Genomic DNA, 14,759 nt, shown 5'->3' on the forward strand with positions numbered 1-14,759 from the left:
CCTGGCAGGGAAGCAAGAGGTCCAAGTGCAGACCACATACCCTATTGCAGGATGGGTACAGACATGGGCAAAGTAACCCTGACCGGGAAATGCCCAAACCCCAACTCTGATGAAGTGGGGTGCTTATTTGGAACAGAGAGCCCAGTACACCACTAGCCCCTTGGCTGCAGAGTTGCAGCAGGTGTTAGGGCCTGTGAGATTTGTTGTGCCTGATGTACAGATGCTCCCACAACAAGAGGTGGGCCCTGTGCCCAGTCCCTTTTGTGAAGGTAAAGGGCCACCCCAGGAACTGCTTGGTATACTGATGGATCTTGTAAGGGCAGTCCTCCCACTTGGGTTGCAGTAGCACTGCACCCTGCCACTGAAGCCTTCTGGTATGAGACCGGAGTAGGCCAATCCAGCCAATGGGCTGAGTTACGGGCAGTATGGCTGGTGTTGATGAGTGAACCTAGCCCCTTGCAGATTTGTACAGATAGTTGTGCCATATATCGAGGCCTTACATTGTGGATACCCCAATTAGGCCCTGCAAGACTGGATGATTGGGCATCAGCCCCTATGGGGACAACAGGTGTGGAAAATGTTATGGGATAAAGGCCAAGAAGGCCAGTATACTGTTTACCACGTACCAGGGTACCGCCCAGCCCTGTCATCGGGCAATGATGCTGCTGACGCACTAGCCCAACTTCACCCTGTACAGGCTATGGTTCCAGGATCCGACATAGGTCCCTGGCTCCATAAGAACCTTGGTCATGTTGGCTCATACACAATGAGGCAGGTAGCTGACCAGTGGGGCCTGCACCTGAGCCACAGTGAAGCCAAAGATGCCGTGTGGCAGTGTCCATGGGGTACTAAGCACCACCAGCACCGGCGGCAATGACCCCAACAGATGGGGAAGATTGCACGGGGAATTCAGCCATTGCAGGTATGGCAAATAGATTACGTAGGCCCCTTTGCTCCAAGTATGGGCTTGCGATACCTGCTGACAGTGGTAGACACCACTACTGGTCTAGGTTTTGCTCACCATGTGCCCCAAGCTACACAAGACTCTACTATTAGAGCACTGAAAATTTTACGGGCCTTCTATGGGACTCCCTTAGAAATACAAAGTGATAGAGGGACCCCTTTTACTGCCCAACAGACCCAGGAATGGGCCAAGGAAAATGATATTAACTGGATATTGCATGTGCCTTACTGTCCTCCAGCAGCAGAAATGACTCAACAGTACAATGGCCTATTAAAGGACAAACTGAGGGCTCTCAAACCACAAGGGAGAGTCTGGAACAGTGTCTTGCCGCAGGCGGTATGCCTTTTGAATGAACAACCTTGCCGTAGAGGTATGAGCCCACTGGAAAAGTTATTGCAAGGGACCATTCGGAGGCTCAGAGTTGGGCCCGTGCAGAATGCCTCTGATGTCTCAATAGTGAGGCATGCGTTAATATTACACGCCCCCAGGGTGTTGAACTCGGGAAAACAGGACACCTGGAAATGGAAGAATCAGGTCCAGACTGAAGGCCCCTGGCTTGCCCTTTTGGAACCCTGGGGCAATGGGCTGGAGAAAGCCCTGCAGGTAAACCCACGAGTGGGGGAATGGCCTTTTGATGTGCAGGTTACTCTAGGGAAAGCAGGAGTGTCCCTACTTAAAGGAGCAGAAGCCCTACGGCTTTGGGCAATTCCACTGATAGCTCCTGAAGCTCTCCCAGAGTGTAACCAACCTAGTGTGGGCGGGTTGGTGTGGTACCACCGCCCAGGGTGAACAGCCCTTCCTGCCACTGTACTCTCACAGGATGAAGAAGTGGCTTGCATCCTCCCAGAAGGGAGAGATTTGCCAATCATGGTGTCCACCTCTGCTCTGTCCTTCCATCCAGGGTAACAGCAAATATCATGTTCTCCTGGGCACACACATTCACGCGAGTCCACAATGCCTCTCACTGTTGGGTCTGTACTGAACTTCCCATAGACACAGGAGATGGACTGCCATAGCACCTCCACCCCACATCCAGAGCTAATTGGAGCACCTTGATTCAATGGAATGCCAACAGGACAGCGAGATCACCCTGGGACTTGCAGCAGAAGACTATTGAAGAGATACTCTGACATGAGCGGGGCAAGGCCCCCCCCCCAGCTAATTGGAAGGACTGTATGGAATGGGTGGGGATGGATGAATAGTGTTCATGTAAAGGTGAGAAATTTAAGCCCCCTCTGTACTGAGCAGCGGTTTGAACATGAGGCTCCAAACCGCACAGTGGGGTGGCTCCCAGAACAGCTATGTGCCAAAATTACTTATAATGTAAATGCCTCCACCTGGTTGGATGGATGACCTCTAATTGACACAAAACCCATCGACTTCCTGCCACCAGGGTACCTGTGGGTATGTGGCACCCACGGATGGTCTTATCTCCCGGCTAAATGGACAGGGTGCTGTACTTGGGATAGAGCTTACTTGCCCAGACATATCCGGCCCACTTTAACAGAGAGCCCCACAAACTGGGACCCACTTCCCGGTGGTACCAAGGGAAGCGTGCAGCTTGGTGGTTTTATCCCATGGCCCAGTTCCTGCCTGGTGCTGGGACCATCAGTGTTGAATTGCAGGTAGAAGTTTTGGCTCAGCACATATGAGCTGTACTGAATGTTACTAGAAGAGCTATAGAGGAATTGTTAGATGAGACTACCCAGATGTGAAAGGTGGTCTTACAAAATAGAACGGCATTAGATATTCTCACTGCAAGCCAGGGTGGCACATGTGCTATGTTACATATTGAATGTTGTATCTATATACCAGGTCACCAAAAGGAAGTAGCTAAGGCACTGCATGAAATAGATAAGGAATTGGATCACATAGATCATGTAAATCAAGACCCCCTTAAGAACTGGCGGTCATCCTTGACGTCCTCCTGGAAATGGAGCCTAACTGTCCTGGCTATTGTTGCTGTCTGTGTATTGGTAGGATGCTGTACTCTGTATTGTTGTGGTCTTTGGGCACAATGCTCCACCCTGTGGGCTAGGGTCCCCACGACCTAGGGGGTGGAATGTGAGCTGGGCTTGAGATGAGTTAGGGCCGTGGGACCCAAGGCCATGATCAGAGCATGTTTATAGTATGCAGTAAATAATTGCTCCACGCATGCATCAATTATATAAGATTTAGAACAAAGAAAATAGAAGTACGCATGTGCTAGACATATTCTGTAAGCCTAATGAACAAAAAAACTCAGACTGTGCATGTGTTGACAAAAAAACAGGTAAAAGCAGGACAGGTGCATCATAGGTGTGCACCTCCCTGTGGCAATAAAGTGTTGTTAACCCCATGGTGTCTCTGGCTAAAGTCTGTCCGGCAGTATGGCAACTCCTCGTGCATTTTTTCATTTGGGCCACTCACCTCCTAGAACCCCACATCAGCCTCCCTCGGCTGACAATCCTCATTTCATAGACAGGTAACAGAGGCCTAGAAAGGGCAAGTGACTTGAATATGGTTACCCAGCAGTTACGGAAGCAATGAAGCCAAAATTCAGGTTTCCTCACTTAGGTCCAGAGCTTTTTTCCTTAGACCAATGGTTCTCAAATTTCAGTGTGCATCAAAATCACCTCAGGAGGTTATTAGAATGCAGATTCCCAAGCTTTATGCCAGAGATTCTTAATCAGTAGTCTGTAATGGAGTCCAAGAATCCAGCAACTCCCCTCAGGTGATTCTGAGGCAGATGGATCATGAGAAATAGGGCCTTAGAGGTCATTAAGTTGTTCAGCCTACCATTCCAAGGAGGAAGCTCCTCTCCAATATCCCTGGCAGTCAATTACCATATCTCTGTCACATTTCATCCTGCAGTGAGTATTACTGAATTATGGATATGCCCCATGAGTCTCAAATTTATGTTTTTCCCTATATATATAATCTTCCTAAACTATGGTTCCAAATGTATGGACATCTATTCTTTTTATACCTTAGAAAATGAGAAACATATTTCTTTTTTTAAGACAAGATCAATATTCATTCAGACAAAACAAGACTTTCAACATGCAGCCCACAGTGACCTCAGGACCTTTGCACTAGCTATTCTCTCAGCCTAGAACACTCCGCCCACTCTGTATGCTGGCTCCCTAAGCACCTTCAGGAATAAGTATTTCTTTATAATTAATAATTTTGAACCTAGAATAATCATCCCTATAAACTTCAGGGACACCATGTCTTTATTTTTAATTGTGATGCTCCAGTGATATTTCAGATCACAAGAGAAATCAAAAATCTTGACAACTATATCCCTGAACTACTACTAATCATTGACATTGGAATGAAATTGGAAAAAATCTTTTTAAAGCAAGTAAGTGAAGTAGAGCCCTTTGATTATCTGGTAGTAATCACAGTCATGGGGCATCAAAAGCTGTTGTAACTGTGATTACTATATGAAAGTGAAAAGCCTTTTAAGTGTTTTATTTTTTTTCCTTCCACAATGTGCAAAGGTTTTCAGAAGAAATCAGCTATAAGGAAAATGATCAACTGCCAAAGGGGAAAAAAAAAAATCCACCTCAGCATGCAGCTGTTCTTAATTTAGTCACTGTGTTAGAATGTCAATATTCCATTGTGGGAATAGCTTCTAAAGTGAGAATGAGTACTGGAGCTTTTTTTCCTGAAATAATGATTCATAAATACCCTGACAAAAGTTATGGAATCTGAAATAACATGATGGAAGCAGCAGTTGTTATTAGCAACATCTTTGGCCAGCAGGATGCCTTTCTAGGTCTTGCTCCCAGGGACTAATAATGGGAAGTGAGTGATTTTGTGTCTATCTGTATGTGTGCATGTGTGCACATGCATATACATTCTTGTGTGAATAAGAATACAGCAGATAGATTGTTCTGAATCCAGCAAGATGAGAACCAAAATGGGGAAAATTAGAAAATAATGATGCTATACTATAATATTCAGATACATAAATGCTAAGGCTGTAACTGTGGCAATTATCTAGCATACCCTTTTTCTTTAAAAGCTATTGTTGGAAACTATCTTTAGTTTAAAAAGACACTATTTTGTGTAGTATCTTTTATATAAGTTGAAAAGCATTTGAGTTGGTAGAGAGGAGTAATCAGGAGAGGGGTGTACCTTTCAATTACATACTATAATTCAAATAGGAACATCAGCTGTAACTTTAGCAATTAAGAGTTCTCACTAAAATCCTCATTTGGCTCAAGATAGAAACTCCTAGATTATGAACAGGGGATAATCTGTCAGCTAGATAGTCACTTCTACCTTTGAATAGGACACCTAGCAATGAAGTCTTGACTCTAATATTTGAGTTCACTGCTTTACTTTACTTCACTGCCTTAAAAGCTCTAACAAAGAGTTAGACTTTGTCTCTTAGCTATTTAAAGGAATGTTTGCAGAGAATGGGGTTAGAGGCCCATAGGTTGTAATCAAGGGGCTAAGGACAGTTCATGAGAATACAAGAATTGCTCAAGAGTTGCTCCTATGATTTAGCTACCCCTAAGAGGAATAAAAAATTTTCTCAAGAGTTGTTTCTAAGGTTTAGCCAGGTTTCTCCAGGAGTCTCTTTGATGGTGAGATCAAATTCAAGCACCAACACATGGTATCATGTTTTGAAAGAGTATGGATTTCCTTATTGATATCAACTTCAGAAGTTACAGTTGTCTCCAAGTATTCTAATTACCCATTAGACATCTACCACTCATCAATTTATATAAACCTTTTATGAAGCTGGTTATGTCTTCAGTCTATACCAGTTCTGGGGGGTAATGAGTCACAAGTTTGCCAGCCACTGTGCAAAGCAGGGCTTCATTTTAGTTACCTTAAACTTAGTGTTTTTCATTTTGAAAGAGTTTTATAGTTCCACTGTATTGGAGTTTGGTAAACAACACAAAGCTAAAAAAAATATATATAGCCTTCATATGTTTATAAACTTGAATTATAGCCCTTTCAGTTTTTGTTTTTCCATGCTGAAGAGGCCTCTCTTTTTGGTCTGCTTTGGGCATTTGAGGTGTCATGCAATAGAATCGATTTGGAATCAGATAACTTGGGTTTCAACTCTGGATCTGCCATTTAATAACTGTGTCCTTGAGAAACTAGTTAACCTTGCTGATCTCATCATATGTGCATACACACACACACACACACACGCACCACCACCACCAACAACAACAAACTTGTCAGGTTGTTGTGAGAACTAATCGACTTAAATATGGAAATATCTCACATAATCTATGGACTTAATATCAGTTTTCTTTCCCTTCCTCCCTCTTAAATATTAGTAATTTGTTTTCTGACATATGGTGGTAAAAACTACACAGAATTCAGAGAGAGACATACCATAGCTTTGTTCAACAAGAGGAAAATGGTTTCTTTTCAGCCCCCTTCTTGACAATATCTAAATAACATTTCATTGATTCATTGATCTTGGGGATAAAAAAGTACACAGGGCAACATTTCTTGGGGAACAATCTTTGTCTACTTTCCTGGCTTAAAATAGATAGTTGAGATGTCATCATTCTGTATGTATCTTTTGGATTAAGTATAGCCCAATACCTCCATGTTGTCAGGGATATTCACAGAGGACACCAAAGCATAACGGACTCTACTGTCTATATAGTGGCTAGAAATTTGTTAGCCAATTTTTCACTGGCTGAGGGAGTGGCAAGGTTTAACACAATCCCAGCTTGGTTCCTTCAGGATTTATTTACTTGTTTTACACAACAAATAAGACCTCTACCTTATTATGATGTTGACTTGATTTACTTTAATGTTAAAAAATTTCAGATTTGGAAGAGTTTTTAGATACCATATGGTCCAACAGTCTCCACAATACATAAATCTGCTTTGTGTTATCCCTAACAATGGTCATCTAGCTTTCATTTGAACACTTGAAGAAGAAACTTAATAATTCTTGGGCAGCCCATTCTATTGTTGGATAATTCTGATTGTTAGACACATCAATGTCATATTAAGCATAAATATTCTTCCTGGTAACTTCCTCCCATTGATCCTAATTGTTTTTCCACTGGAGAGGAGTCCTATTTGCTCAAAAACACAGAGACTTCTATCTAGACACTTAAAAGGTCTCTTACAACTCAATAATAAGACAAGCAACTCAATGAAAATAGGCAGAAGACCTAGACACTTCATAAAAGTAGATATACAGATGGCAAACAAGCACACGAAAAGATGCTTATCATTAATTATTACAGAAGGGCAAATTGAAACCACAGGAGATACTGCTTCATACACAATAAAATGGTTTTAAAAATCCTGACAACACTAAGTGACAGTGAAGATGTAGAGCCACTGAAACTCTCATATATCACTGATAGAGCTACAAAATTGTAGAACTGTTTTGGAAAACAGTTTGGCAGTTTCTTATAAAGTTAAACATACAATTACTATACAACCCAGCAAAAATTTTATATTTATATAAAAACATATATGATAATTATATCTCATCAGCTTTATTCATAATAGCCAAAATGTGGAAACAAACCAAATGCTCATCAACTACTGAATAAATAAGCAAATCATAGTACATTTATTATATAGAATACTACTCAGCAATAAAGAGGAACAAACTGCTCATACATACACTGACAAGGATGAATCTTAAATGTATATTTCTAAGTGAAATAAGTCAGAAAGCTATGTATTATATGATTCAATTTCTATGACATTCTAAAAAAGGTAAAATTATAGAGTTAGAAAATAGATCATTGGTTGCCAGGGTGGAGAGAGAGAGAGAGAAATGCTTGCAAAAGAGACAGAGGGACTATTTGGAGGGTAATGTAAATATTCTATACCTTGATGGTAGTGATATTTACACCACTGTATATATTTGTCAAAACTCATCAACCTGTAACACATGAATTACAAATAAAATAAACAAGAAATTGTAAAAGAAGACATCTAAATCATTAAGAGTGGGAGAGGAAAGCAAGAAAATATCAAGTATTTTTTTCCTTTTGGTAGGATGGGTTTGAGATATAGTAATGGGCTAATAGACTTACAGAAAAGGGTAACCACAAGCCAAAAACTTACAAGGGAGTCACAAAAATTCAATAAAATCCATGATAATACAAAGGAAAATTACCAAACCACAAAAGGAAGAAGAAAGGAACAAAGAGGAAATAACAAATCAACTGCAAACAGAAGTTCAAAATGGCAATAAACACACATCTATCATTAATTACTGTAAATGTTAATGGACTAAATGCTCCAGTCAAAAGACACAGAGTGGCAGACTGGATAATAAAGCAAGAACCTTCAATATGCTGCATACAAGAGACCCACTTTAGGGAGAAGGACACATATAGATTGAGAGTGAAAGGATGGAAAAGGATATTCCATGCAAATGGAAAAGCCAAAAAAGCAGGTGTTGCAATACTGATTTCAGACAAAATAGACTTTAAAACAAAGGCCATAAAGAAAGATAAAGAAGGACATTGTATAATGATTAAAGGAGTGATACAAGATGGGGATATTACACTCATTAATATATAAGCACCCAATATAGGAGTACCTAAATACATAAAATAATTACTAACAGAGATAAAGGGGGATATTGATGGGAATACAGTCATAGTTGGAGATTTTAACACCACATTGACATCACTAGACAGATCTTCCAGACAAAAAATAAATAAGGAAACAGAGAAAGTAAATGATACAATAGAAAAATTAGACTTGGTGGGTATTTCCACAGCATTACATCCCCCCAAAATAGGATATACATTCTTTTCAAATGCACATGGAACATTTTCTAGAATTGATCATGTACTTGGGCACAAAAGAAACCTCAACAATTTTAAGAAGACAGAAATTATCTCAAGCATCTTTACTGACCACAATGCCATGAAAGTAGAAATCAACTACAGAAAAACAAAGGAGAAAAAATGGACAGCATGGAAATTAAACAACATGTTATTAAAAAACCAATGGTCAATGATGAAATCAAAGTTAAATTAAAAAATACCTTGAGACAAATGAAAATGAAAACACAACCACACAAAATTTATGGGACGCAGAAAAGGCAGTGCTAAGAGGGAAGTTTACAGCAAAGCAGGCCTTCCTCAAAAAAGAAGAACAATCTCAAATAAACAATCTAACCCACCAGCTGAAAGAACTAGAAAAAGAAGAGCAAAAAACCCCAAGAGGCAGCAGAAGGAAGGAAATACTAAAGATCAGGGAGGAAATAAACAAAATAGAGATTTAAAAAAACATAGAAAAAATCAATCAAACCAAAAGCTGGTTTTTTGAAAAAGTAAATAAAATCGACAAACCTCTGGCCAAACTCACAAAGAAGAAAAAAGAGAGAGCACAAAAAAGCAAAATAAGAAAGTAAAATGGAGAAATTACAACAAATAACATAGAAATACAGAATATCATATGAGAATACTATGAAAAACTATATGGAACCAAAATGGATAACCTAGAGGAGATGGACAAGTTTCAGGAAATATACAGTCTGCCATGACTGAATCAAGAAGAAACTGACCACTTGAACAAACAGATTACTAGAAATGTAATTGAATTAGCAATAATAAAAAAAAAAAAACCTCCCTACAAATAAAAGTCCAGGACTGGACTGCTTCACTGGGGAATTCTACCAAACATACAAAGAAGAACTTATACCGGTCCTTCTCCAACTCTTCCAGAAGATTGAAAAGGAGGGAATACTCCCAAACTCATTCTATGAAGCCACCATCACCCTGATACCAAAACCAGGCAAAGGCACTGCCAAAAAGAGAATTACAGACCAATATCATTGATGAACATAGATGCAAAAATCCTTACCAAAATATTAGCAAATAGAATCCAACAGCAGATCAAAAAGATTATACATCATGAAAGATGTTTTATACATGCATACAATATTTAACAGTGTACCCTGAACAATAAATTGTAGTTTCAAGTAATAGGAACAATATTATTGTCATTATACTTATTTTGATGGAGCCCCATCCAAATCATCTTGAAAAGTTTCTGTGGAAAATATTTATTTATAAATATTTCATATATGTGTAAGAAAATGATCTCTGACTTTAAGAACCATGCACAATAATAAAAGGCAACTTATCACTTGCTCTAAGACTGTAACAAAAGTAGCAGATATTTATTGAGTCATCAGTATTCACTTTATTCACCACTGTTCTAAGTGTTTTACATGTATAACTCATATTTTCATAACAACTCTATGAAATATGTATTATTTTTTTCAATTCTACACATGAATAAAATGAGCACAAGGAGGTCAAATACTTTACTAAAAAGTAGTGGAGCCAGGGTTAGAATTTACTGTCCAGATCCTAAACTTACACTTTTCATGACTATGATCTACTGTCTTCCCACCACTCTGCTCTATTGCCTCTATAGCCAACACCTCTGTTAAATGAGTAATAGCAAACTAGAGCTTTAAAACAGCATAGTATGACTGCTATGTAGTTAATGAATTACCAAAATTAATCTCCAAGAAAGAAGAATTAAAAGTGGCTATATAAATAATTATGGCTATACCTGATAAAATAATGTGAAACTAAACATTTGTTAAGGTTCATGCTTAGCTTACACATTTTTTGATGGAGAATGCCTCAGTCTCTTTAGAATGGAAGTACAAATTGCAGATCAAGCCAAGATGGGGGTGAGTAGTGGGGAGAAGTACAGTAAATACATTAGAATGGTGATGGTGAAAGACTTAGCCCTTAAAAGCTCCCCTGCGGTGCTCTTACTTCATGCCTTGAAAAGGGGATCAATTGGGTAGGAAGGAAAGATACCTGGGACAATAGTGATGAATCAAGAGAAAGCTAGGGTCAATCTGGCCAATGGCCTACCTGTGCCTTTATCATAAATTCTGGTAATTTCCAGTTTCTGTTCTACAGCCAGAGGAGCTACTGAAAATGTGTTCTACTCTGTCTCTGGGTAAGCTTCCTAAAAACCATCATCCTAAACGTTCCACTCACCTCAGTGTATGAAAAGTCGCTCAATTTATAGAATTTAATGTAATTCATTTTTAAACAGAAAAAGGAATACAGTCCCGACCAAAACAATTTACTACATCCTCTTACCTTTTTCTGCTGGGCTCAAAACAGTCACTGTGAAAAGAGAGGAAAAGGTAAAAATTAGTGATATATAGAAACATTACTTTTCTAATTCGTTTTTCCATAACATCATTTTTTTAGCAATTTATTCAACGATACTTTAGGAAACCACCAGCTTGCTAACATAAAGGAAGGCAAGGATGATTAAACTTTGTCCTTTGCTATCTTCCTTCATCTTAAACCTTGAGTAATTAAGAATTTCTACCCATTCAACAAATACAAGAATAATTTGACTTTTTATAAAATCCAACAAATGGAAAAACTCAATCTTTATATAAAGCATAGTAGGAAGAACTTAAGAGCTAATAAATTAGGAGATGATTATTCATTTTCTGAAGTATTCACTGTAGAACATATTTAAAGACCAAGTTTCTCCTGTATATTTAGAGATAATATAGTGTAGAGGTTTAATGCCAGCTTTGAAGTCAGACTTTCTGGGTTAGAAGCCCAATTGCACTATTTTGTGACCCTGGGCAAGTTCCTTAACTTCCCTAACAGTACCTACCTCACAAGGTTACTTGAGAACTAGGTGAATTAATGTATTTAAATACCTTTTAGCATAGTATCTAGCACAAGGCAAGTACTTAATGAATATTAGTTGTTACTATATTTGAACTAAGATTTCATAAATTATCAGAATGGGTAGGGACTTTAGCGATTATCTGGTTTATCTGTCTCACTTTACACATGGGAAAAATGGACTAAAGTAGTATCAAATGATTTGCCCAAGGTCATAAGCAAGTTAGTGGTGGAGTTGGGAATATACTCTAGTCTCCAGGGCTTTTTCATATATTGTCTACCTTCACCAATCAATCCTTGCTGGCTTACTGTGAGATTTTACATATATACATCTTCCATTTAGAATGTAATTTGTACAAAGCGGTGCCTACCTGTCTTTGGTCACTGCCATCATCTGTGTGCACTTGTACTTGGTACTAAGGTAAAGTAAAATTATAAGGCATGGCTCTAAATCTTGAGAAACTATTAAAGTGGTTTTCATACACAATGATAAACACTTGAGTCAGAAAAGTGGGGAAAAAGTCCAAACAGAGAGTAAGACTATATTCTAGGGGCTACTTTCTCAGGTTCTTCATCAATTATACTTTCTCCTTATCTTTATTTGTAGGTCTATTTTCATTGAGTCTTAAAAAATGCTCCTTTTAATGATCCTTTGAATGTACTTTGTTAAAACTGTTCCATTCTGTATGTGCTAAAAATCTGACCAGATAATGTACTCTTTTTTTTCTAATGTACTATCCTGAACATTGATACCAATTTCTCTCTTTTCTTTTCCCTTTATAGTTAAAGAATCCTGGTTATGAATGATTGAAAGAATCACATCCTCTACTTAAACAATATAAATGGAAGTGGAAACAAGAAGTTTCCACATTCCAAAAATGGTCAAATTGGGACTTCATGATTTTGCACATGCATATTTTGTGACAACATCAGTTGCACTAGGACTTGAATTGGGTTAATAACATCTCTTTTAAATAGAATTAGAGAGACAAGAGTTGCTTGGAGACCAATTTTAATAAAGAATAGCTAACAAATTGCTGCTTGGTATATTTGGTATATCTCCTTCTACCTCTATGATTGAACACTCATTGCTAAACAAAAAGTGGAGGTTCTAACTTGGCCAACTTGTTGGTGAGGGAAGGAAATCATCCAGTGCTTTGCAAATACCAGAATGAGATAATGTATATACTGAAAAATGAGTGGGAATCAGTGAAGTCTCTAGGTGGGGGATAGCTGCCTTTAAGTAATTTTAGGACAATCATGTGCTAGTGGGATTGGTTTATATGATTCAAGAACAGAGGGCAGAAATAGAATCAATGGGCAAAGCTTTAGGTCAACACATTTCAGCTCAACAAAGGGAAAAACAATGATGATGATGATGATAATGATAACAATGACCAGCCAGGCTGGCAGCATTGGAAGAAGTGAGGATCACACTAAACACTCTGAAATATTGTACAGGACATTTAGACATTAGTTAGGTAGTAGACTTGACTTTTAAAGTCCTTTTCACTCCTAAAACTGTAAGGAGTTAATAAGTCTAAGGAAAAAATCTTTTCTTGTAAAATTTCCTGTTTCATACTTCTGAGAAAAAGAAGGAGGTCTTTATTCTAAAAGATTGTGGCACTTATCTTGGTAGTTCTGCCTTTCCTTTATTTTGCTAATATAGTCTTTGGTGTTATTAATGGAAGAGATGAAGAATACTTCGGTCATATTTAAAATGAAAATGTTACAAGAATCATATTAAACTTTTACAAAATGAATACTTTATCATGAATCTCTTGGTGTACCCTTAAGCCATACTATGGGTAGCTTGTCATGTATGATTACAGAGTGATGTGGTATATGTGTAATTACATACCTGCTCTGTTCCTTCAATTTTTAGCTCATTAATGGGGAGTTAAGTGACTGGGATTAGCATCAAATGGCTTTTTTCACACTCTCCTGTTTTCTTTTACCTATTTACTGATTCTTCGCAACCAAGTATGGAGAAAAGCTATGGAAGGGTGGAGTATATTCAAGGGCTTTTCATCAGTGACAGCTAGTTTCAAACCCAAGTATATTTTATGACTTCCTTCAAGTAGACACATATTTTAGAGTTCACAGAAGGGTATTGGTAGAATAAGCCTAATTTGGGACTATATGAGGATGGTCAACAACTGTAGTAGAAAGGACATAGAAGAAATTCTACAACAGTGCTTTCCAAGAGAAATATAATGCAAACCATGTAATTTAAATATTCTAGTAGATCCCTCACAACACACACAAAAACAAACTCAAAATGGCTTAAAGACTTAAACATAAAACAAGATATAATAAATCTCCTAGAAGAAAACATAGGTAAAACATTATCTCAGATACATCTTAGCAATGTCCTCTGAGAACAGTCTACCCAAGCAATAGAAATAAAAGCAAAAAAGAACAAATGGGACCTAATTAAACTTACAAGCTTTTGCACAGCAAAGGAAACCATAAGCAAAACAAAATGACAACGTAAGGAATGGGAGAAAATATTTGCAAAATATGAAACTGACAAGGGCTTGATTTCTAGAATATATAAACAGCTCAAACAGCTTAATAAGAAAAAAAAAACCCAATCCAAAAATGGGCAGAAGACCTAAACAAGCAATTCTCCAAGGAAGACATACGAATGGCCAATAGACACATGAAAAAATGCTCAGTATCACTAATTATCAGAGAAATGCAAATCAAAACTACAATGAGGTATTCACCTCACACCAGTCAGAATGGCCCTCATTAAAAAGTCAACAAATGATAAGTGCTGGAGAGGGTGTGTAGAAAAGGGAACCCTCCTACACTGTTGGTGGGAATGTTGTTTGGTGCAGCCACTGTGGAAAACAGTATGAAGATTCCTCTAAAGACTAAAAATAGACTTACCATATGACCCAGCAATCCCACTCCTGGGCATATATCCAGAGGGGACCCTAATTCAAAAAGACACCTGCACCCTAATGGTCATAGCAGCACTATTGACAATAGCCAAGACATGGAAACAACCTAAATGTCCATTGACAGATGACTGGATAAGGAAGTTGTGGTATATGTATACAATGGAATATTACTCAACCATAAAAATGATAAAATAATTCCACTTGCAGCAACATGTATGTCCCTGGAGAATGTCATTCTAAGTGAAGTAA

General features: G+C 38.3%; 1 protein-coding gene across 11 annotated transcripts in view; it reads right to left on the reverse strand.

Moving 5' to 3' along the window:
* Positions 1 to 14,759, reverse strand: part of ZDHHC15 (zDHHC palmitoyltransferase 15) — a 383,378-nt gene that overhangs the window by 80,302 nt on the left and 288,317 nt on the right. For all 11 annotated transcript variants that reach the window (XM_074360037.1, XM_074360043.1, XM_074360044.1 and 8 more), the window contains one exon: positions 11,047 to 11,073. Coding sequence is in view for 2 of the 11 variants with exons in the window: in XM_010967559.3 (XP_010965861.1) it covers positions 11,047 to 11,073 (27 nt within the window). In the remaining 9 variants the exon portion in view is untranslated. The remainder of the gene's footprint in view (positions 1 to 11,046; positions 11,074 to 14,759) is intronic.

The sequence above is a fragment of the Camelus bactrianus genome, chromosome X (assembly GCF_048773025.1).
Source record: "Camelus bactrianus isolate YW-2024 breed Bactrian camel chromosome X, ASM4877302v1, whole genome shotgun sequence".
NCBI lineage: Eukaryota > Metazoa > Chordata > Mammalia > Artiodactyla > Camelidae > Camelus > Camelus bactrianus.